The sequence below is a fragment of the Euleptes europaea genome, chromosome 14, assembly GCF_029931775.1.
Source record: "Euleptes europaea isolate rEulEur1 chromosome 14, rEulEur1.hap1, whole genome shotgun sequence".
Classification (NCBI taxonomy): Eukaryota; Metazoa; Chordata; class Lepidosauria; order Squamata; family Sphaerodactylidae; genus Euleptes; species Euleptes europaea.
Window position 1 is genome coordinate 31,089,960 of NC_079325.1, and position 21,293 is coordinate 31,111,252.

A 21,293-nucleotide genomic window follows, 5' to 3' on the forward strand; every position below is an offset into this window, starting at 1 on the left:
TGTTGCTTGTAGTTTAATTTTATCATACCACAAATAACCATGCCATCCACTTAAGTTGTTATAACCTTCCAAGTCTAACAAACGTACCTTTGACAAATTCATCCAGTCTTTTAGCCATACTAAAGCTACCGCTTCAGCATAGAGTTGAAAATTAGGTAGTGCTAAACCTCCTCTAGTTTTTAGATCCACCAAGTATTTATAAGCAGTCCTTGGTTTTTTTCCTTGCCAGATGAAGTTTGAAATGTCTTTCCTCCAAGTTTCAAAATATTTAGTTTGTGATATTATTGGTAAATTTTGGAATAAGAAGAGCATCCTCGGTAAGACATTCATTTGGATCGTTGAGATACGTCCCATTAATGACAATTTTTTGTTTGACCATATAATCATATCAGTTTTAATCTTACCCCATAACTTGAGGTAATTGTTGGTTAGCAGATCTTTATTCTTTGCAGTAATCCAAATTCCCAGGTATTTAACTTTGTTAGCTTTCTCCCAGCCAGTATATGATATAAATTCCTGTTGTTGTATTTCCGATAAATTTTTAAATATTATCTTTGTTTTTTCTTGATTCACTTTAAAGCCTGATACTTTCCCAAAATCATCCAAAGTCTCCTGAAGTATATTCATTGACTGTGTTGGGTTTTCCAAAATTAGCAGTAGGTCATCCGCGAATGCTCTCAACTTAAATTCATGTTTTTTAATTCTTAGCCCGCGGATGTCCTCCATACTTCTTAGTTTCACACATAGCGGTTCCAACACCAACAAAAATAAAAGTGGAGACAAGGGGCATCCCTGTCTAGTCCCTTTCGTGATTTGGCAGTTATCTGACATTGATTCGTTAACCAAAATTTTAGCTTGTTGGGAGGTATAAATAGCCGATATACCTTTCTGAAAACGATCTCCAAAGTTCAATTTATCCAAAATCCGTTTCAAGAAGTTCCAAGAGACCATATCAAAGGCTTTTTCTGCATCCAAAAATACAAAAGCCGCAGTTTGTTGAATATTCTGGTCATAATATTCCAGTGAATCTAGTAAAATTCTTACATTGTCTTTTATTTGCCTTCCTGGTATAAAACCTGCTTGGTCCTCATGTATAAGATCCTTAATGAATTGCTTTATCCTACATGCCAAAACCGAAGCAAAAATTTTGTAGTCCACATTTAAGAGCGATATAGGTCTGTAATTAGATGTTTTTTCTGGATCTCTTCCTTCTTTGGGTATCAATGATATAAATGCATGTGACCAAGTCTCCGGGGATGTTCCCTCGTCCAAAATTGCATTGTAAAGTGAACCAAAAAATCCAACTAAATTGTCACTAAATGTTCTGTAAAATAGTGCAGTAATTCCATCTGGTCCAGGTGTTTTATCCGTTTTTTGTCTCAGTATTGCTTCTTGTATTTCTTCCCTTGTTACTGGAGCTTCAATACATTCTCTCTGGGTCATTGACAAAGCTTTCATCTGTATTGAGTTTAGAAATTTATCTATTTTCTGTTTTGGAGTATTTTCTTTCTGATATAACTTAGAGTAAAATGAAACAAATTCTTTCTGAATTTCTGAAGTTGAATAAACTGGTCCTTTAACAGTTTGGATTTTTGTTATAATCTTCTTTTGAAATGAGTCCTTCAGTTGTGTTGCTAAAAATTTTCCTGGTTTATTTGCATATTCAAAATACTTTTGTTTAGCAAGTTTCAGATTTTTATTCATTTCCTCCATTATTACCAAATTTAATTGGTGTTTAGATGCAGAAATCTTTATTTGAATTTCTCTTCTCTCCTCTTCCTGTGTTACCGTTACCAATTTCTGCTCCAAATTTTGTAAATTCCAAAGTATATTGTTTGTAAATTGCAATTGAGTCTTCTTCCAGGCCGAATGTTTCTGTATCATAAAACCTCTCAGAACAGCTTTGAATGCGTCCCAAACTGTATTTAAAGAAGTTTCCCCATTAAGGTTAATTTCAAAAAAGTCTTTCATTAAAACCTGTAATTCCTTTTGTATCTTGTTGTCTTTTAAAAGTTTATCGTTCATTCGCCATCTAAATGCTTGTTTATTGTTCCAATCAAAGGTAACAGGATTGTGATCAGAAAAAGTTCTAGGTAAAATATGAATTTTACGTAGTTGCGTGAAAATTGATTTACTGGCCCATATCATATCAATTCTGGAGTGTGAATCATGTCTTGCTGAATAAAAGGTGTATTCTTTAGCTGTTGTATTCATTGTTCTCCAAATGTCTTGTAATTCTAATTCTGAAGCCATGGCAAAAAAAGTTTTAGGTAAGCATCCATCATTGATATCTTTTGCTTTTGATTTTTTGTCCAGAGATGGGAGAATAATTCCATTGAAGTCGCCCATCAATAAAATTTGGTCTTTTGCGTGCTGGGCTATCAAGTCGTGTAATTTTTCATAGAAGGATTTTTTCCCTTCATTGGGTGCGTAGATTCCAACCACTATTGTCCTTTGTCCCAATATTTTAGTTCTGATAATTACAATTCTTCCTTCATTGTCTTTATATACTAGTTCTGGACAAAGACTGGGGTGGGCATAGATTACCACTCCCTTTGTTTTAGTTTTAGCAGAAGCAATAAATGCTTGTCCAAGCACCTGTTTCTCCAAGTATTTTTTATGCTTTGAAGCTATATGGGTTTCTTGTAAACAAATTAGGGAGTATTTGTATTTCTGTAGATATTTGAAGATTCTGGCCCTTTTAGTTTTCTCATTCAGTCCATTTACATTCCAAGAAATTGCTTTTGCCATAATGTAGTATTTTTTAGCAAAATAAAAAGTCTATAATTTGGTACCACCTTCTGCACCCTGTACCTCTTCTTCTTCCTCTTCTTCTTCCTCCTTCTCTCCAGGTAACTCTTTAAGGTCCATTTTATATTTTCTCAGAAATTTCCCCACATCTGCTTGAGATAGAATTGTCGTTTTCACTTCCTTGTAGGTGAAAGCCAAACCTTGTGGCATAATCCAACGGTATTTGATACCATTAGCTTTCAGTATAGACACAAAGTCTTTGTAGTTATTCCTCTGTGAGAGTAGATGCCTTGGAATATCCTTCAGTAGTATAAGAGAGGAATCTCCTGCTGACACTGGGTTTTCATAATGAATCTTCATAATCTTATCTTTAACTCTGGTGTCATAGAACACTATCATCAAATCTCTTGGCTTAGATCTTCTCATTCTAGCAGGTAGTGGTATCCTGTATATTCTATTAATAGCTTGTTTTAATTCTTGTTCATCTATCTGAAATAAGTAGGCCAAATTTGGTATTGCAGATTCTTTATTGTCTCCCATCATATCTGGAAAATTGCGTATACGAAGATTGGTCTCTCTCACTCTCATCTCCATCATTGCCATTTGATTTTTTGCCGCCATCTGATCAGCTTGTATTGTTTCAATCTGTTTTTCTTGGCTTGTTAATTTTTTCTTTGTGTCCTTGTGCTCATCCATCACTTTCTTAATTGATACATCCATCGCTTGCATATCTGTCTTCATAACAGTCATTTGAGTTTTTACTTCTTTCAAGTCTCCAGTGACCACGTCCAACTTCTGATTAATAGCTTGGGATGCTTGACCAAGATTTGTCATCATAGAAGTCAACTGTGCCATCTGTGTAGACATCTGTTCAAACTGTTTATTTGTTGCCTCAGTTTGTTTAGTTAGCATATCCTGTAACTTTTTTTCCATGGTCGAGGTTTGTAATGAGTCCCTTAGTTTAGTATAGGCAGGGCTGTGTAGTGAGCCAGAACGGGGTCGAGACATTTACATTCAAAAAAAACTGATAAAATACATGTCCACAGACAGGGCCTTTAAGGTGCTGGTTAAAAGATGATAGTTCAAAGATCAGCCTAATAATTTTTTCGGGTTGAAAAGAGTCGAAATTGGCTTTAAAATTGCATTTTAAAGTTTTAAAATACCAGTGAGTTTTTTCGGTCGCTCTAGATCGGGTTAATCAGGAAGTAAACAGGAAGTTGCTAGTGCTGCGGACCTTCTATCGCCTCTTCTCGATGGTTATTCCTTCAGGAATAATTTCAAAGTAACTCGAGTGCGACGGATATTCAGTCCCGCGGCTACTTCCTGTTGTTTTAGTTCCAATGATAGAGAGGGTGTTATAGAGAGTCTTCCGTTCCAGGCACTCCCTTACTACAAACGTGGCAGGAATTCGCCGGAAAATCAGGAAGAAAGATCACCCTCCCCTTCCTTCGGACCTTCTCATTGGTGATAGTTCTTGTCAATCTAAAAGGTATCCTTCCGACTCATTGTTATGGTTTAGGCTGATCGATCTGATAAGGCTCCTGTCGCTAATCCCGATGGCTAACTCAGATCAAACTTTTTCAGTTCGGATTAAGGAGGAGTGGGGGTCCCAGAGATATTCTTATCAGCCCCCCGTCTGTTCCAATTTCTAGTAAGTAGACGAAGAGTTCTTTTGTACTCACTTGGGTGTCAAGAGGTGAGGTTCTTTTCTTTATGTAGTCCTTATGATGGTATTAAGGCGGTGGAGGGTAGAGCTTGCTGCCAGAGTTGCGTTTTGGCGATGTCCTTCCCTAGTGCCCTCGCAGGACCGGCGTCTAGGACTCCGAGGGGCTTAAAAAGCCCCCTCAGAGTACCTAGGAGGTCAAACCGCGTTTGCGGGCTGCAGGGAGTTCCTGCTTTCCAACCCACTTGCAAGGGTCGGATTGGGGTATCTATGTACCCCAAAAATAACGCAAACTTGGATTTCTCCCAGGACAACCTGGGGAAATGGAGTGCTCTCTCCAACGGCACCACCGGAAGTCTAATGCGTTGTATTTTCTGAAGGTGTAATATGGGATTAATTCTAGACGATAATTATGGTACAGGGGACATTGTGATGTGATGTCACCCCATGGGTCAGTAAAGTCCCGGTGCTTGCACAGGAGAAAACATTTACATTTTACCTAGTGTGGGTATCTCAATCTTCTCGAGCTGATTAAAAAAATATCTATTCTGTTGCTATGCTTTGGTTGGGAAAAGTGGTCACACATTCTGAGAATCATATGCTTGAGCAAGAAGGCAGTGATGTAGTTTATTTACATGGTTAATTATCTACCTGGCTTGCTATGAAACTTTCCAGGCAAAATGATGTTTTTAAACCAAGGAAAAATAACCCAAAGTTCCTAAATACCCAATTTTTTCTGGCGTGAAAAGGCAACCAATTTAGGAGTAGAGAGACATTGGCTGATAGACGAGATCTGCCTTCTAATCCCATGGGAGGTCCAGTCCAGAGACCAGAACCTCCTCCTGCCACCATATAAGGAAAGTAATAACTCTGTCACAGAAAAGCAAACATGGATGGAAGATGTACAAACTATGCGCAAGTGATAAAAATGTGAACTTATTTTGCAATAAAAAGGATGAAAAGCTTTTTGTATTTTTCCTAGATACTGGCCGGTGGACAGCAATACTCAAATTTAGATCAGGAGGAGGGGGGTTCTTCAGTTTGGGGTCCCTGAGGTCAGTGGTTTCAGCAGGAAGCAGGAGACTGAAATATATGCTGGCGATACACACCCTTGTCCCGTTTACTTCTTAAAGGGGGCTCTGAGCACTTTGGTTGCTTCTCTGAGTGAGTTGCTTCCGCTTGGGGATAGATTCCCTGTTTGGCTCTCATCGCTGCTACAAACGCAAAGCAATGTGCAGTGTCAACTGAGCCTCCGAACAGATATTTCCTCTGTGCTCACCCTCTCGCCCCTGGTGTGCTCTTTGACTTTCTTAATTTTTACTAGTGATAGGAATCTCACAATATAACCACAACTGATGATTATTTTTTTCAAAAATGTAAAAAGCCCACAGGAGGTTGGGGTGGGGGGGACAGGATGGCAATTACAAGGGGAAAGTGACACTGGACATTTCCCAAACCAGCTTTGAGAGAACCAGCAGTGGAGCCAGGGGAAACTCAGAAGCTTGGCTGATACGCAATAGTGTTGTGTCTGTGTGTAAAGTGCTGTGCAGTCACCCACCCAAGCAACTTTCTAGGCTCTGAGCCAAAGCCTAGGAATCCCTGAACTTGAGGCTTCTTCATCTCATATATTTACAAACGACCGTGTGATTCTTTACTACTGAAGGAAGAAATGATAGAGTCACAAGCTTTCTACTTCTTATAGCCGTTCTAGCTTCAGGAAGGGGTCTTCCCAGACATCCCATCTCACCTCTGCCTGGAAGCGTGCATAATCTATCTGGTCAACCCCACTCTCCTTGAAGGTCTCCAGGTCTCGCTTCCCATCTGCATTTAACAGAATGTCTTCAAAGGTGAAGCTGAATTCGTCCAGGCGCTTCTGAAACTCTGCAGTGTACTAGGGGCAAAAGGCATAAATGTCAGGCTCACTGCTGCCCATGGAGGGGGGATTTTTTTCCCCCAGCCAAAGCCAGACACATATATTTACGATAGATATTAAAAAATTCCCCATAATCTAAGGTTATGTCCCTGTTCCACAGGTTCAATAGAGGATCTCCCACATATTTTGTTTAGTTGCCCATTTTACGACTCCATTCATTTTAAATTAACCCAGCATATCCCAGATGTATTAGATACATTTGAGGACCGAGTTAGATTTTTAATAGCAGATGTTAACTCTAAGATCACGCTTAGTGTGGCTTTTTTTTTTTATCATGTTAGCATCTAAGTTAAGGAAGAAATTTATTGGAAATTAGGCTCCAAAGTTGCCACAGAAAGAATATTTTAGGGGAACTATAACATTTAAATCAGCAACAATATGTATATACGCAACTGTCTGTAACATTTTAAAAATTTTATTCATGTAATTCTGGGTGTTGTGGGTTATATATTTTGTATGGTTTTAATCTGAACATTGTTAAGGTCTGTGACTAAAACATTAATAAAAATTGACATATTTAAGAAATGGCCTAAAAAATGAGGTTTACTGTAATGGATCATTTTTGCTCTCACAACATAGTAATTTACATTTAACAGTAAAAAAAATGTTTCTTGTTTTTAAAAAAGATCAAAGCAAAATTCCACATGCCGCAACACTTCAAAACATGATGGAGATTATGGTAAGTGTACCAGCTGGACAAATTTGCTTAACGTAATTTGGGGGGGGGGGAGGAAATGATGTTAAACACTAGTCGCCCAACCCTAGAACACCAGCCTAAGAAGTATTATGGCTCTAGTTTAGGTCAGTTCGTACAGGGTGAGCAAGGAGAAAAATAGTCCTGTGGCCTGCGGCAGTGTTGCAAGAGACCTAGAAAGATGCTTGGCATGGCTGCAGTGACCAGTGGTTGGAGCCAATAGCTGCTACAGTCACCAGGAGACTTTGTGTTTTTTTTTATTTCTGTGCGACATTGTCCCTTGCCAAGCAAAACGTGACCACTGAGATGGCAGTTTAAGGACCACAGGATCCTCCTTACCTTTGTGACACTGAGATGGTCACTAAGGCTGTAGCTGTCCTCAAGCTCTAGAATTTCCCAGAGGCCTGCACCATTCTTACATTGCCTGAAATACAAAGGGGGCAAAAGTCTAGACTGATTTCCATCACTCTGCAGTGCCAAAATTCTCTTGTTTTGCTCTGAAACATCACCCCTTTCATTGGAGTTCATGGCTGGTGGTTGCGTCACTTTTGAAAAAACATAGGTATCTTCCAGAATATTACATCACGAGCATTATGTAAGTAAGATTATAATGATAGAGCATTATGTAAGTAAGATTATAATGATAAACCAATGTTAATTTTCAAAGTACTACAATAAATATGGCAAATTTACAATGATCTCAAACTACTAAAGTCAAGATATGGAAAAAACTTTTTATTCCATCCTCCCAGGCTGCTCAGAGCAACTCATACCATAAATAGAAAAATCAGCTTTAAAAACCCCTACTTTCTAACGTTCACCAGCCAGCAACCACATTTAACATTCTTCTTTCAGACTGTCAAAAATGGGCTCCAGGTTTCATCATCATCATCATTATTCATTTATAGTCTGCCTTTCTTACTGGGACTCAAGGGGATTACAAGTATGATTAAAAACTTTTCAGTCAATCAGCAAATTGATTACAAGAGTCAGTCTTTAAGTATATTGTAAGTTAACATTTGAATGGAACAGCAAAGATGCTGTTTGGCTGGGACTGCAGAAGGGAGGAGGGAAGAACACTACAAGCAAAGGTGTGGGAGCAGCCGTTCACCTCCTGGGGAAGGTGTTGATGACATGGGTTGCATCTAGACAGGGATTCACATATATCTCCATGTTATGGCAGCTAGGGTTGCCAACCTCCAGGTACTTGCAGAGAAATACCAGCACCCAGGCTCTCTATACTGTACAGCATTGGTGAATATTTTTGTTGGCTGAACCTCCAGGTACTAGCTGGAGATCTCCTGCTATTACAACTGATCTCCAGCCGATAGAGATCAGTTCCACTGGAGAAAATGGCCGCTTTGGCAAGTGGACTCTATGGCATTGAAGTCCCTCCCCTCCCCAAACCCCTCCCTCCTCAGGCTCCGCCCCAAAAACCTCCTGCCAGTGGCGAAGAGGGACCTGGCAACCCTAATGGCAGCGGCTTCAGCAAGTAGGGTGGAAATGGGTGAGAAAGGAACCAGCATATACCTGTTATTGCTGCATTCTCACTACTGCTTCTCCACCCCCCCCGCTCCTTCCCCTTTCCTCTGTTGCGCATGCGCAAACAAGATTGCTAACCTCCAGCTGGAGCCTGGAGATCCCCCAGAATTACAACAGATCACCAGACTATAGAGATCAGTTTGCCTGGAGAAAATGGCAGCTTTGGAGGGTGGACTCTATGGCATTATACCCCTCTGGAGTCTCTCCCTTCCCCACACCCCATTCTCCCCAAGCTCTACCCCCAACTATCCAGGAATCTCTCAACCCAGAAGGAAAGCTCAGTGCAACATAATTGCACTGCCCCCCACCCTGTGACCCAGAGACACACACCCCTTTCCCTTCACTTCCCCTTTCTCAGACTAGCTGCACAACAAGCGAACTGGCTGGCTGAGCTATCAGGGAATTGCTTGCAAGGGCTTCCTGCTCTCCATACGGGAAACAAACCTCCTGTGTAGAGGGAGCGGTTCTGCAAAAATAACCAAAAGACCCTAATCCTAATGGTGGGGCCCACTGATTACCAGTGGCAAAGGGGTAGGGGATGCCAATCTTCAGGTCGTGGCTGGCGATCTCCCACTATCACAACTGATCTCCAGGTGACAGAGATCAGTTCCCCTGGACAAAATGGCCACTTTGAAAGGTGGACTCTAGGGCATTATACCCCATTAAACTCCCTCCCCTCTCCAAACCTCACCCTCTTCAAGCACCACCCCCAAAATATCCAGGAATATCCCAACCCAGGCAAGCCTACCAAGGGGGACCTGGCAGCCCTAGCCCTGATTACAACATAAGGGAGGGAGTTTTATATGGAACAATGTGCTCTCCAGATCAGGTTGCCGAGTTTTCAGAATTTGACTAGAATTTGCAAGGTCTTAGTTGACTTCTCAGGGTTTCTGGCTGAAAGAGTTAAACCTCAAGGAAAGGAAACAGAAGCAGGGGTGGGAGGTAGGCCATTTTCCAAAGGTCCCAGGTGTCACCCCTGTTCTAAACTTTAAGTCCCTCCCCCTTTCCCAACCATATTTTTCCAGGTTCAGGATCTTTGTTTTTCTTTGTTTGTGAGTGAACAACTGTACAGTGATCTCAAATAAGGAATCCGGCTTCCATCACTTGCTCCAACAAGCTCCGCTCCTGAGCTGCCGGGCTCTGTCTCCTGAGTCTCAGGATCTGAGCCACAACAGGTCCGGCAACCCTATTTACACAACAGGCCACTCCTCAGTACCATAATAAAGAAGGAAAAAAGCAAAGGTGAAAAGTAATCTCGCCTGCTAAGATTCAGAATGGCAAGATGACCCAACAGAACCTTAAATTCAGCTCCTTGGCCTTACTCTTGAGGAGACAGTCTGATAGGAAGCAGGCAGAGCACCCACACTCTTACAAAGAGGGTGTCCGTCGAACAGCCTTCCAGCAAAATACTCACCGATAAGCAGTTGTGAGGTTGAGCCCCTTCTTCAGACCCAGGCGTTGAGTGATGTTCATGGAAGGAGGCAGATTGCCTGGTGTGTCAATGAACTGGAGACCACAAAGAGGAACAAGGCATATGTTAAGTCTGGTTAATGCTCACCCGGCAGGGATGACTCTTGGCAGTCTTCACTGAGAGACTGGCCAGGTCAGCAACAAGAGCATAGGAGGAGGCTGAAACAGACCAGAAAGGTGATGGGCAGGTTTGCCAGGCGGGTGGTTTTGGCGGGCAATTGCCCACCAATCCACCCAGCTGCTCGGGAGCAGTGATCGTGCGCACACTAAAGCAGCCACAGTGGTGCAGTGCTTCTGGGGGATAAACCTAGAAATGATGTCATCATGTGCGCATGACTGTTCCAACCCCGCCTCTTAAAACCTCCCATCAATCAAGAGGGGGGACCTGGCAATCCTAATGATGGAATAGGAAGCACTCTAGGCCAATTCCTCATTGTGGATGCTGAGGCATTTGCCGCAACAACAGAGGGTCTCTACAGGAGTATTCTCTCTTTTGTCTCCTTGGGCCCACCATTCCCCCTTGCCATTCCCATTACAGAGCTTTTTGTCAGATTGTTAAATATATTGCTGTAGTGTTTACGATGCTATAGCAATATATCTAACTCCTGAAAAAGCCTGCTGGGGGGGAGGGATAGCAGGCATGAGGGGGATATGGGGAGGAAATAGGGTTGCCAGGTCCCTCTTCGCCACTGGCAGGAGGTTTTTGGGGCAGAGCCTGAGGAGGGCGGGGTTTGGGGAGGGGAGGGATTTCAATGCCACAGAGTCCAATTGCCAAAGCGGCCATTTTCTCCAGGTGAACTGACCTCTATCGGCTGGAGATCAGTTGTAATAGCAGGAGATCACCAGCTAGTACCTGGAGGTTGGCAACCATAGAGGACACAGAGCTAAACACCCATATGGAAGCAGCACTAACCAAATAACTGACTGAAACTTCTATAAGCATATCCAAAGCTTGAATTGAGAACTTCATAAACTGGCTGGGGCCAAGATTACCAACTCACCAAGAGCTGTAGGTGCTCATGTCTCATTACAGAGGAGGTGTGTGCAACTTCAGGCTTTGCAAATTAGCAGGAACTATGAAACTTCCGGATTGATCAGGTCTGATATAAATGCCCAGAGCCCTTGCCTGCTCAACAGAGTTGATCATAGGGTTGCCAGCTCCGGCTTGGAAAATTCCCAGAGATTTGGTAGCAGTGCCAAGGGAAGGTGGTATTTGGGGCAGTGATGGAGTTTAGCAGGGAAGTGAGGCCGCAGAGTCCACCCTCTGAAGCTGTCATTTTCTCCAGGGGTACTGATCTCTGTAGTGTGGAGATCAGAATCAGGGTTCCCAGGTCTCCTGCTATGGCAAGAGACCTCCCACCAGCAACCTACTCTTCCTGTCAATGTTCCTTTGGGCTGCTGGAGAATTTTGCTAGAGTAATGCATGGCATGATGTCACTTTCAGGGAAAACCAAGAAATGACGTTGTGTCACTCTAGGAGTCTCTGTTCTGGTTTTACTGCAGAGTTCACAGTGACTGCTAGAACAATGTGACATCACTTCTGGCTTTCCCAAGAAGTGATAACATTTGATGCACAACACTGCTTCCCCTATGTCCCTCCCCCACTGCTGCTGGGTGCCAGCCCTCAGTTGGCAACCCTAGTTGTAATTCTGGGAGAACTTCATGCCCACCTGGAGGTGGGCAACCCTAGACTGACTTTCTCATCCTTTTTTCTTCAACAGTTTTAAGAAGGCCATAAGCCTTCAATGATTAATTAGTGTGATTAATCACACCAATTAATCACCAGCAACCATGCATCTGACAAAGCAGGATCTTGTCCATGAGGGCTTATAGGACAATAAATTTTCCCCAGATTCTTTGTGATTTTTAACAGTTTCAGCAGCTCCCACTCTTCTGATTCGAGCAACGATTGGGGTCTGTTTTGACTGAAAGTAACCCAATATTCATCTTGTACTTCATTATTTATGAAAAAAACTTCATATCCTTCTCTCCCTTTCATGCCTGAAGAGCAGTTAACTAAACGGAAGAATACAGTGATGGGCATATCCATTTCAAATTGAGATCAAGTGTTAATTGTTATTTGATGAGATTTAATTAATTCATTGGCATGGTATTTGGATGCCAATTGTGCCCAGAGAGTGAATGAATGAACAGGGCCAGAGATCACCTAATTAGATCATTCTGCACAGTGTGTGGCAGACACCTTATACTGGATGACACAGAGAAAAGCAAAGCTAAGTGAGGAGAATCTCTGCTGGGCATGGCCTCTGCTTAGAAGAAGGGAAGGGAACACTGAGCTGAGTCATTCTACAGTTTCCGAAGCCAAAACAAAGTTTCGCCAACCTTATGTTGTGTTAGACCGCTAGTGCTATAGCTGGGGACCCTTTTCCGATGCAGGATGTAGCATGCCCCACTCTTCCCACATGCAAATCCTTCCCTACAAATGCCCTCCCTCCCCCAAATTCACGTTACTTCAGCAAGCTCAGGTTTCAGAATGTGCTTTTGCTGGGGTGTTGTTTCTAACTATGCGCCCAGTGGCATGTATCTTACCAGTGCACTCAGCAAACTTTGTAGGGTAGCCAACCTCCAGGTGGGGGATGGAGATCTCCTGGAATTACAACTGATCTCCAGATCATAGAATCTTAGAGTTGGAAGGGACCACCAGAGTCATCTAGTCCAACCCCCTGCACAATGCAGGAAATTCACAACGACCTCCCCCCGCCCACACACACACATCCCTAGTGACCAGAAGATGGCCAAGATGCCCTCCCTCTCATCATCTGCCTAAGGTCACAGAATCAGCATTGCTGACAGATGGCCGTCTAACCTCTTCTTAAAAACCTCCATGGAAGGAGAGCTTACCACCTCCTGAGGAAGCCCGTTCCACTGAAGAACCGCTCTGTTAGAAAATTCTTCCTAATGTCTAGACGGAGATGACAGAAATCAGTTCCCCTGGAGAAAAGGGCTGGCTCGGTGGCATTATGGTACGTCTCCTCCCCAAACCCACCCCAAGCTCCACTTCCAAATCTCCAGGAATTGGCAAGGCAGGAGCTGGCAACCATTAAACTCTGAATACTTCCTCCAGCTTAAACAAAGAAAGATAGTGAAGTCCTTATATTAGCAAAGTTAGAGGTGAATTTTAGATAGTGCACAAGGTGCATTCCAGGTTAAACAGAACAGTTAGATAAAAAGCAGTATTTAAGTAGCCAACTCCCAAGGTGACCAAGAGCTAATAATTTCCAGTTGATTCATGAGGTGGCCAACATTTAGAGAGGAAATAAATTAACAGGAATCTAGGGAAGCCTCAATGGTGCTTTTACTGATGTTGCAGGACAGCCTGGTGCTACAATAGAATTTTTTTAAAGCTACCAATCAAGTCTGAACAAAGGTAGTGACAAAAACAAACGGTACTGGGATGTTATACATTGACCAAGATGCCATCAGGACTAAGTAATAAGTGAATAAACTGTGGAAATTGTGCTAAATGCCAGTATGGGACCAACCTTGGTATTCCCAGCCCTACCAAATGTCTAGGCCAAACCTGATCCCCTGTGACTTCTGCCCAGTCTTTCTGATTTTTCACCCGCACAAACTCACCTCATAGATCTCTTGACTGGCCCAGTGCTTGCACACCAGTGTTTGGACATTGCCCCCAATGAAGAATGTGACAAAGACCAAGAGAATCAACAGCCAGGAGAACAGGAAGCTGAAGCAGACCCCACTGAAAGAGAAAGAACGAGTCAGTGGAGTGTCAAGCAGAGCCGCTGCCTGATCTTCCCAATGCATCATCCCTATCTTTGCAGAAACTTGTAGGGGGAGGGTCTGTAAGGAGCTGCCTGGCCTTTCCGCTTGGCTTCAGCCCCCTGCCTCTCTCTACGCATGAGGTGACAAGATTGCTAATTTGCTTGCCCCTGAGTTTATTGGAACATGGGCACAAGAAGCCTGTTAATAGGGAACAATTGCTAGATCAGGGTGAAAACTGTAGAGCCGTTGTACTGATCGGCATTTGCCCATGATTAGGCAAGGAGTCCATGAATAGTGTGCAAGTGACATTTTCCCATTGCAGTCTTAGCAATAACATTCAGGGTGGGGCCTGTGAATAATGAGAGCAACTCAATTTGATTAAGTACACATTTCACGAAAAGCAAGAATTCTTCAGCCTGTCTGGCAGGTAGTTCAGTCAAAGGGCTTGCCGCCACCAAGATTTCTTGGCACTGTTACAAAACTAATTGCCTGTTTCCTTGGGGCAGCTGTGGCAATTAAAATGTTTTCAAACTTAGGTCTGACTGATGGTGCGGATGGGCCTGAATTCTCCTTTGGTAGCTTTATGGGGGGCAAGGAGACAAGGGGTGCAATATAATGGAGATTGGCAGCTGAGACTGCTGGAAAAATATGCTGATTGACCTCCCAGACGAGGAGCCAGTTTATATATGCTTGTTTATTACTTGATGACTCCCACATTAAGCGACGATCTGCATGGATGGGCACAGATATCACATTACAAACAAAATTTCCATGTTGCCTCCACTCCAGTGCAACTGAGTTCACACATACAATTGCTAGTCACATGAAGGTCAGCATGTGTGAACTAGTCCCATCACTTATTATAAACAATCTTAATATTGGAAGCAGTCCAAATGGTATTTATGGCTGATACACCCATTGCAAATAATGCCCGACTTGGAGCCATGTTAGACTTTTCAGAGGAATCTCAAACTACATCCCTGAGTGTCTTAGCTAGAAGATCTTGATGGTGACAGGATCAGAGGAGCATGCCGAATATATTAGGTGCTTTGAAACACAGGCAGGATGGTGCTGCTGCAGTTGTCTTGTTTGTGGGCTTCCTAGAGGCAACCTGGTTGGCCACTGTGTGAACAGACTGCTGGACTTGATAGGCCTTGGTCTGATCCAGCATGGCTTTTCTTGTGTTCTTATGACACCAAGTTCCCTATATGGGCTGACTATATTTCCTCTCTCCCATGAGTGATCTTCTTATTCAAGCTCCCTGATAAGCTTCTTAGGATTGCCAGGGTATTTCTAGAACAGAATTTGGAAACCACTGCTCTACGCTAATAGCTTCCAGACTCAGACGCATATAGGAAGTCTTACGTAATGAGCATCTTGGCTCCAGCTTCTCCTCTGCTTTCGTAATCACTGGGATCCTCTCGCACAGTCAGCCCATAAGTCCCAAAGGAAAGCCCAAGGATGTTGCAGATAACAATCAGTAGGACTACAGTGCATGCAACAACACCTGCAATCCACCTAAGAATGATGCAAAAAGAGTAGGGAATGATTAGCAAGGTTTGCGGTATCTAAAGGGTTATACTTCACAAGACCCTGGGAGATCTGTGAATGAGTTACCAAGTAGGTTTTCTTTTTAAACTGAGGTATGAGTCACTGACTTGGATCAGGACCATTGTGCAGAAGGTTTTAGCCTCTCCCTGAGCCCAGTGACCTGAAAATGGCCTTGCTACTTTTTGCCCTTTTTGCTTTTTTGGCTGCTGTCTCACCACTCTGAATGGAAAGATGGTTCTGCATGGAAGTACAATGGTAGGAATTTCCTTATTTTTGTCATTTATAAAACGAATGAGTTTAGGGAATATTATGATTCAGTGAATGCCTGACATTTGGTGGATGTCACATGTGATGTTGATTTTCCTGGGCCTTTTATGCACACGTTGTTTCCAATGGATATGCTGCTCTCTTGATGCACAGTGTTTGCAGTCGAACTCTCAAAACACTCTGTACAGGGAGGGCAGCAAATCAGCTTGGCTCCGTTCCATCCAGCCCAGGTCTGAAATTGACCAACATTCACCGTGAAACTGACCAAATAAGCAGCATCATAGCATTCTCTCACTGGAATGGCTTCAACAGGAGGGATTGGATGAGGCGGAGGGAGAAGCAAGAATGGACATGGGGAGAAAAACATGAAGCGACAAATATGCAGAGGACCAGCTTTTGATTTGGGATCGAAGCAGACTTTAAAGTCGGGCTAAAACAGCATTCAGTAAACGCAAGGAAAATGTGAGGGGAGAGTGAGGCAACTTCTAAAGGTCGGAGACTTCTAAAATTTAAAAACTCAGAGACGAATCAACGAATGCTAGCAGTTACTTCACGCTGATTGTCAGTATTCACTGGGATAATGTCCAAAAATGGGAGAACTATATCACTGTTTTGACATGCATTAAATCCATCTGGGTTTGTCAGAGTTCAGATGAAGGTCAAAATTCAACACATTTGCTTTGCACATGCAGCCCATCCAGTCTCCATATGCCTTTCCACTTTCCACATCGCTAACAAAAACGCCATGTTCTGCCAGAACTAGCATTGCTGAACAAGCTTCTATGGAAACAGCCAGTTTACAGAAACTATACTGGCTTGCATAGTGAATTTTGTGTTCAGGAAGTTGCATTTGGTAGGTAACATGCAAAGACCTGAGGCCAGGTCAATGAGTGCAAAGTCTCATAGGTGGTCGATTCTACCTGTATCTTTCGTAACGCTTCACCTCCTTGAAGTAAGTGTGGCTCATATTCTCTGCCTTTACCAGAGCATCATATATGGGACGGGTATGATCTGAGATTGGAAAGCTATCTGCAATAGATTGGACCTTCTTCGTAGCCTTTTCCATTTCTTTCTTTAGGTCTGCAAGGTAAATATCGAACACAAGAGACAGGCATTATGGCTTTCCCCCTTTAACTCGTTCATTTGTAATTTTCCTCATCCTCCCACCCATATCTTCCTCAGATGTCATGCCTTCTTTAGACTGTAAGCCTGTCAACGTAGGCCATGTGTAATTATTATGTTTGACGTTCAGTGCTGATGATTTAAACTGCAGGTTTTTATGCCAGACATAAAGACATGTAATATCGAATTCCCACTAGAGGGATCAAAACATGTGCAGAAACACACACACACACTGAAGCAATAGGAACGCGCAAGGAAGGAAAATGAGAATGTGGAAAAGCCCAAAGTCAGTGCATAACTCAGTTCCCGAAGACAGAAAGTTTGAAAGCCACTAGCTTCAGCAGTAGAACAGAAAGCTCTTTGCACCCAGTACTAAATTCTGCACATTAGTACACACAGTAATTCACAGATTACACACAGTTCTGCTCAAACCTGCTGAGAAGGCGCAATACAGACCTGGAAGGCCTTCCCAGTAATCTTAAGCCCAGAGATTTGTTTCCCTCTTACTTAAAAGGAAAGGAAATGCCGAAAAGCACCCACTTACCTTAAAAGCTTTTTCACATATTCTGAGCTGAGCATTGATGCTGAAAATAGATACGAGTGCTGAGCCCCAGCACAGATAAGCTATCCCTATATGGACTTCCACCATATGCAAGAATTTGGACCTGCAATCAATGAGTGACTCTGGAAGTGTTTAACTCACCTTGAACAATATTAGCCATCTTCACCGTGACTCGTTCTGGGAAAGAGTTGAAGCTGTGATTGGCCTAGAAGTACAGAAGCCATTTTTTACATCTCTGGTTGTACCAGATGTGAATTTTACTAAAGAGGGAGCAGAAGTTTCCTCTCAACCTTCAATATTTTAATTACTTACCTGGTAAATCATATCTGAAAAGTTTGCCTTTGGAAGTCCATGCAAATTGTTCAAAACCCTTTCCACCGAAGGTACCTGAGAGAATAAATCATTTATAGAACATCAGTGGGTGGACCTAAGGAAGAACAGTAAAGTGTGTGCATATTTAAGCTAATTAACACGTTCATGAGGCTGAATGTGTTAGATGAAGGAAAGATATAGATGACTCAGGAAAGTGTAGATGACTGGGGAAAGCAATGGCAAACCTTCCCGTAAACATAGTTTGCCTAGTAAACATTGTGATGTGATGTCACCCCATGGGTCAATGACCTGGAGCTTTACCTTTACCAAGAAAGATGGCAACCTCAGAGCTTCATAGGCAATTCCCACAATGTTGATCCCATAGAATAAGTTGGGTATCCAGACCAGCAGCTGGTATCCAGACATCCATGCACAGAATACAGTTTTCCTGCATTCCTCGCTGTTCCTGCTGCCCCTTATGACTGCCAGAAAGATCATTTCCAAGGTCATAGGACCCATGTGGAGGAATAATTTTGTAGGCTGGGAGCAGCGCTGGAGTGTGGCGAGGCAAAGGGGTGAAACTGCTCCCTCAGCGGAGGCAGTAATTTAATTCCCTTGTCCCTTATGCCTCCAGCCCCCTAACCAATGCAGCTATTCCTCTGTGCAGGTATCACAACCCCAGGAATTATCTTTCTGGGGATCAGAGTGGGGGCTACATGAACAGAGGGGAACATGGGAAAACTCAGTATGTCTTCCATGTATGGATGGTTGGATAGAGGCCCACTACTAGAGTATGTGAGCTGCTGCTAATGCCCAAATTGCATACAGTGACTAACTACTGTTGAACATAAAAGTTTGTACTTCTTTAAAGAAGTCCTACAATTATTAGCCTAGACAGAAATTAGCTCTTCTTGTTGTCTAAATGGAGGAAGGTCATATGGATAGGAATACAGAACAATTAAGCGGGACCAAATCAGTCACAATACAGGATGCTGTTTCCTAAAGTTGTTAAAAAGAAACTTTACAGAAGTGGCAAGAAACTCAGAAATTGAGGTGAGGATGTGTTTGAGATGGGAATAATCCTTTCCTTTTAAAGGGAACACATTTGTGGGTTGGTACCTTTTCACCTGTGGGCAATCAGAAATATATTCCAAAGGGGAAGGGTTATATGATCGCACACACACACACACACACACAACATTGCTTCTCCAATGAAATCCTGAGCCCCCATATGACATGTAGCTATGCCCAAAAGCATGGAAGGACGAAACTAAAATGAAACTTGACAAGCTTGCAAATCTGGACACCTCTTGAGAAATGCATATTAGATAAAGGAATACCAATGATTGAAGCCAGTTTTATTGAAATATGTGAGAATTCAAGTTACACTGTATTGGGGATATTGCCCCATGGCGCAGAGTGTTAAGCTGCAGTACTGCAGTCAAAAGCTCTGCTCAAGACCTGAGTTCGATCTCGACGGAAGTCAGTTTAAGGTCAGCCTTCCATCCTTCCGAGGTCGATGAAATGAGCACCCAGCTTGCTGGGGGTAAAGGGAAGATGACTGGGGAAGGCACTGGTAAACCACCCTGCAAACAAAGTCTGCCTTGGAAACGTAGGGATGTGACGTCACCCCGTGGGTCAGGAATGACCTGGTGCTTGCACAGGGGACCTTTACCTTTACCTTAGTTAATATAGCAGAATTTTCCCAGAAAACTCCCAAGAAGTATATGGCAAAAGGTAAAACTTACATCAAGTAGAGTCAGTTTACATTCAGGTTGCAGTTGAAAGGAAAGAGAGAAGCCTAATCTAAAGAATACTAATCCCTATCACAAGAGGCCAGCTAAATCTGGCATCATGTTTGTGGGAGTATGAGGACACTGTTTCTACAGGAAAGACTGGTAGATAAGTGTGACTCCATGAAAAGCCATGTGAAAGTGGAGACAAAGGGCATAGGATGAAAGGAGGGGTCAGAAAGCAACTCCCAGGTTAAGAACAAAGAGAGGCATCCCATTTGAGGAGATAACACTTATACACACATAGAGGGATATAGTGCTCCACAAAATTTTTCCTGATATGCAGCCTTTCCACCCACAATTCAAACCCACCGCAAAGCAGCTTAGGGAAAGATGGCAGGAATAATGGGGACAAAACCCAGTAGGTGCATGGAGGCACCACAATGTTGTGAAGAAGCAGAGGGAAAAACACTTCCCAGCAGCATCCACGTAAAGGCAAACAACCCATGTGTCAGTGAAATGTCTTAGGAGGCTAGGACCTGTGGCTATAGTCTCCAGCAGTGAGGTGCCAGCCCCTTGATGTACTCACGTTATAGTAGTTCACACCCAATTCCAAACCCTGAGCCCTGCTCAAGGCACTATCACAGTAGGCGCAGCGTGAATCCTCCAGAAGGGAGACTATATTTTGCTTCTGCTCTCTCAGTGTAGATTCCAGCTCATCTTGGTACTGAGTCAGTCTCTGGACCGTCTTCTTGAGAATCGGTAAATGGTGCAGGGAGTTCTGTAGGTCTTAAAAGAGAAATCCACACTAATTTGTCTGGGTTATGAATTCTGTGCAAAGCTAAAGCGACTCCCTATTGGCAAGCTCACCCTCCATCATTCCTCATTGTCTGCATTAATATTTTAAGGGCCCAGTTTTCAAAATGTGAGTGTAATTATGATGTGAACATTCTGGGAAGTAGCCAATACACCCTACTACTTGCAGCCACAGACCTTTCCAAAAGCAACTGAAATTAATCATGGAGGAGAGGAGGAAACTAATTTGTTTCAGCTTGTACTGTGGGATATGAGTCTATAATCTAAGGCAGAAAAGGTCAGAGGTATGGATGCCGTGGCCATCTATTATTGATAACATTTCAGCAATGTTTGAAAGGGGTGAACTAATTATTAACATTCTTATAAATAATGAATACAATACAAAGATCACATATCAATGTTAGAGAACCAAAGCGCAAAAAGATCACGTTGCAATCAATTAGCTTTATCCAGCAAAGGCTATCTGGGACTATTTTCACATTTTCACCCATTTATCAAGAGTTCATAAGGATGTTCCCAAACAAATTGTTCTAGGAAAGGCACTCCAAAGCTCAGGGGTAACTACTGAGAAAGCCCTGCTTCTAGCAAAGGCCAGTTTTGCTTCCACAAAAGATGCTATCTGAAATACGGCATTTCCTGCTCCAGAAAAGTTTATACAGGCATTTGTACTCAGTAATAAACATGAGTTCAGACCATCACATTCGTCAGGTGGCAATTATAGTTATCACTTGGTAAAGCTACAGCACAATCTTGTACAAAGTTACTCCAGGCTTAGGGCAAAACTAAATGTTACCATTTTTAAAAAGTAGGGACCAGTTCCCCAAACCCAACTCGTAGAAGCTGAGGGGAATGGCTTCTTTTAAAGGGGGGGAGGAGAGCCCAATGGGCTCAGAATGCGGCTGTGGAGGGCACAAAGGGCTCCTGCCTCCCCCCAAACCATTTTCCCAAGTAAAAACCACACTGGGGAGGGAGTTATTTCTCCAATTTGTCTGGAATATCTGTGTGCGTGTAGCAGCAAAATCATATGGCGAAAACTCCCCCCCCCCCCGCGTGTGGTTTCCGCATGGTAAAGCAGCTGGGGGGGGCAGGCAGAATCCCTTCCTCCCTCCCATAGCCGCATTCCAAGCCTGTTT

The 21,293-nt window shown here is 43.0% G+C and overlaps 1 protein-coding gene across 1 annotated transcript in view; it reads right to left on the bottom strand.

The window, feature by feature from the left end:
- Nucleotides 1-21,293, bottom strand: part of PROM2 (prominin 2) — a 60,886-nt gene that overhangs the window by 13,428 nt on the left and 26,165 nt on the right. The window contains exons 7-15 of the mRNA XM_056860623.1: nt 19,934-20,133; nt 17,612-17,686; nt 17,441-17,504; nt 16,536-16,695; nt 15,163-15,315; nt 13,651-13,774; nt 9,998-10,089; nt 7,381-7,465; nt 6,162-6,305 (exon numbers count right to left, since the gene is read on the bottom strand). Coding sequence (XP_056716601.1) covers nt 6,162-6,305; nt 7,381-7,465; nt 9,998-10,089; nt 13,651-13,774; nt 15,163-15,315; nt 16,536-16,695; nt 17,441-17,504; nt 17,612-17,686; nt 19,934-20,133 — 1,097 coding nt within the window. The remainder of the gene's footprint in view (nt 1-6,161; nt 6,306-7,380; nt 7,466-9,997; nt 10,090-13,650; nt 13,775-15,162; nt 15,316-16,535; nt 16,696-17,440; nt 17,505-17,611; nt 17,687-19,933; nt 20,134-21,293) is intronic.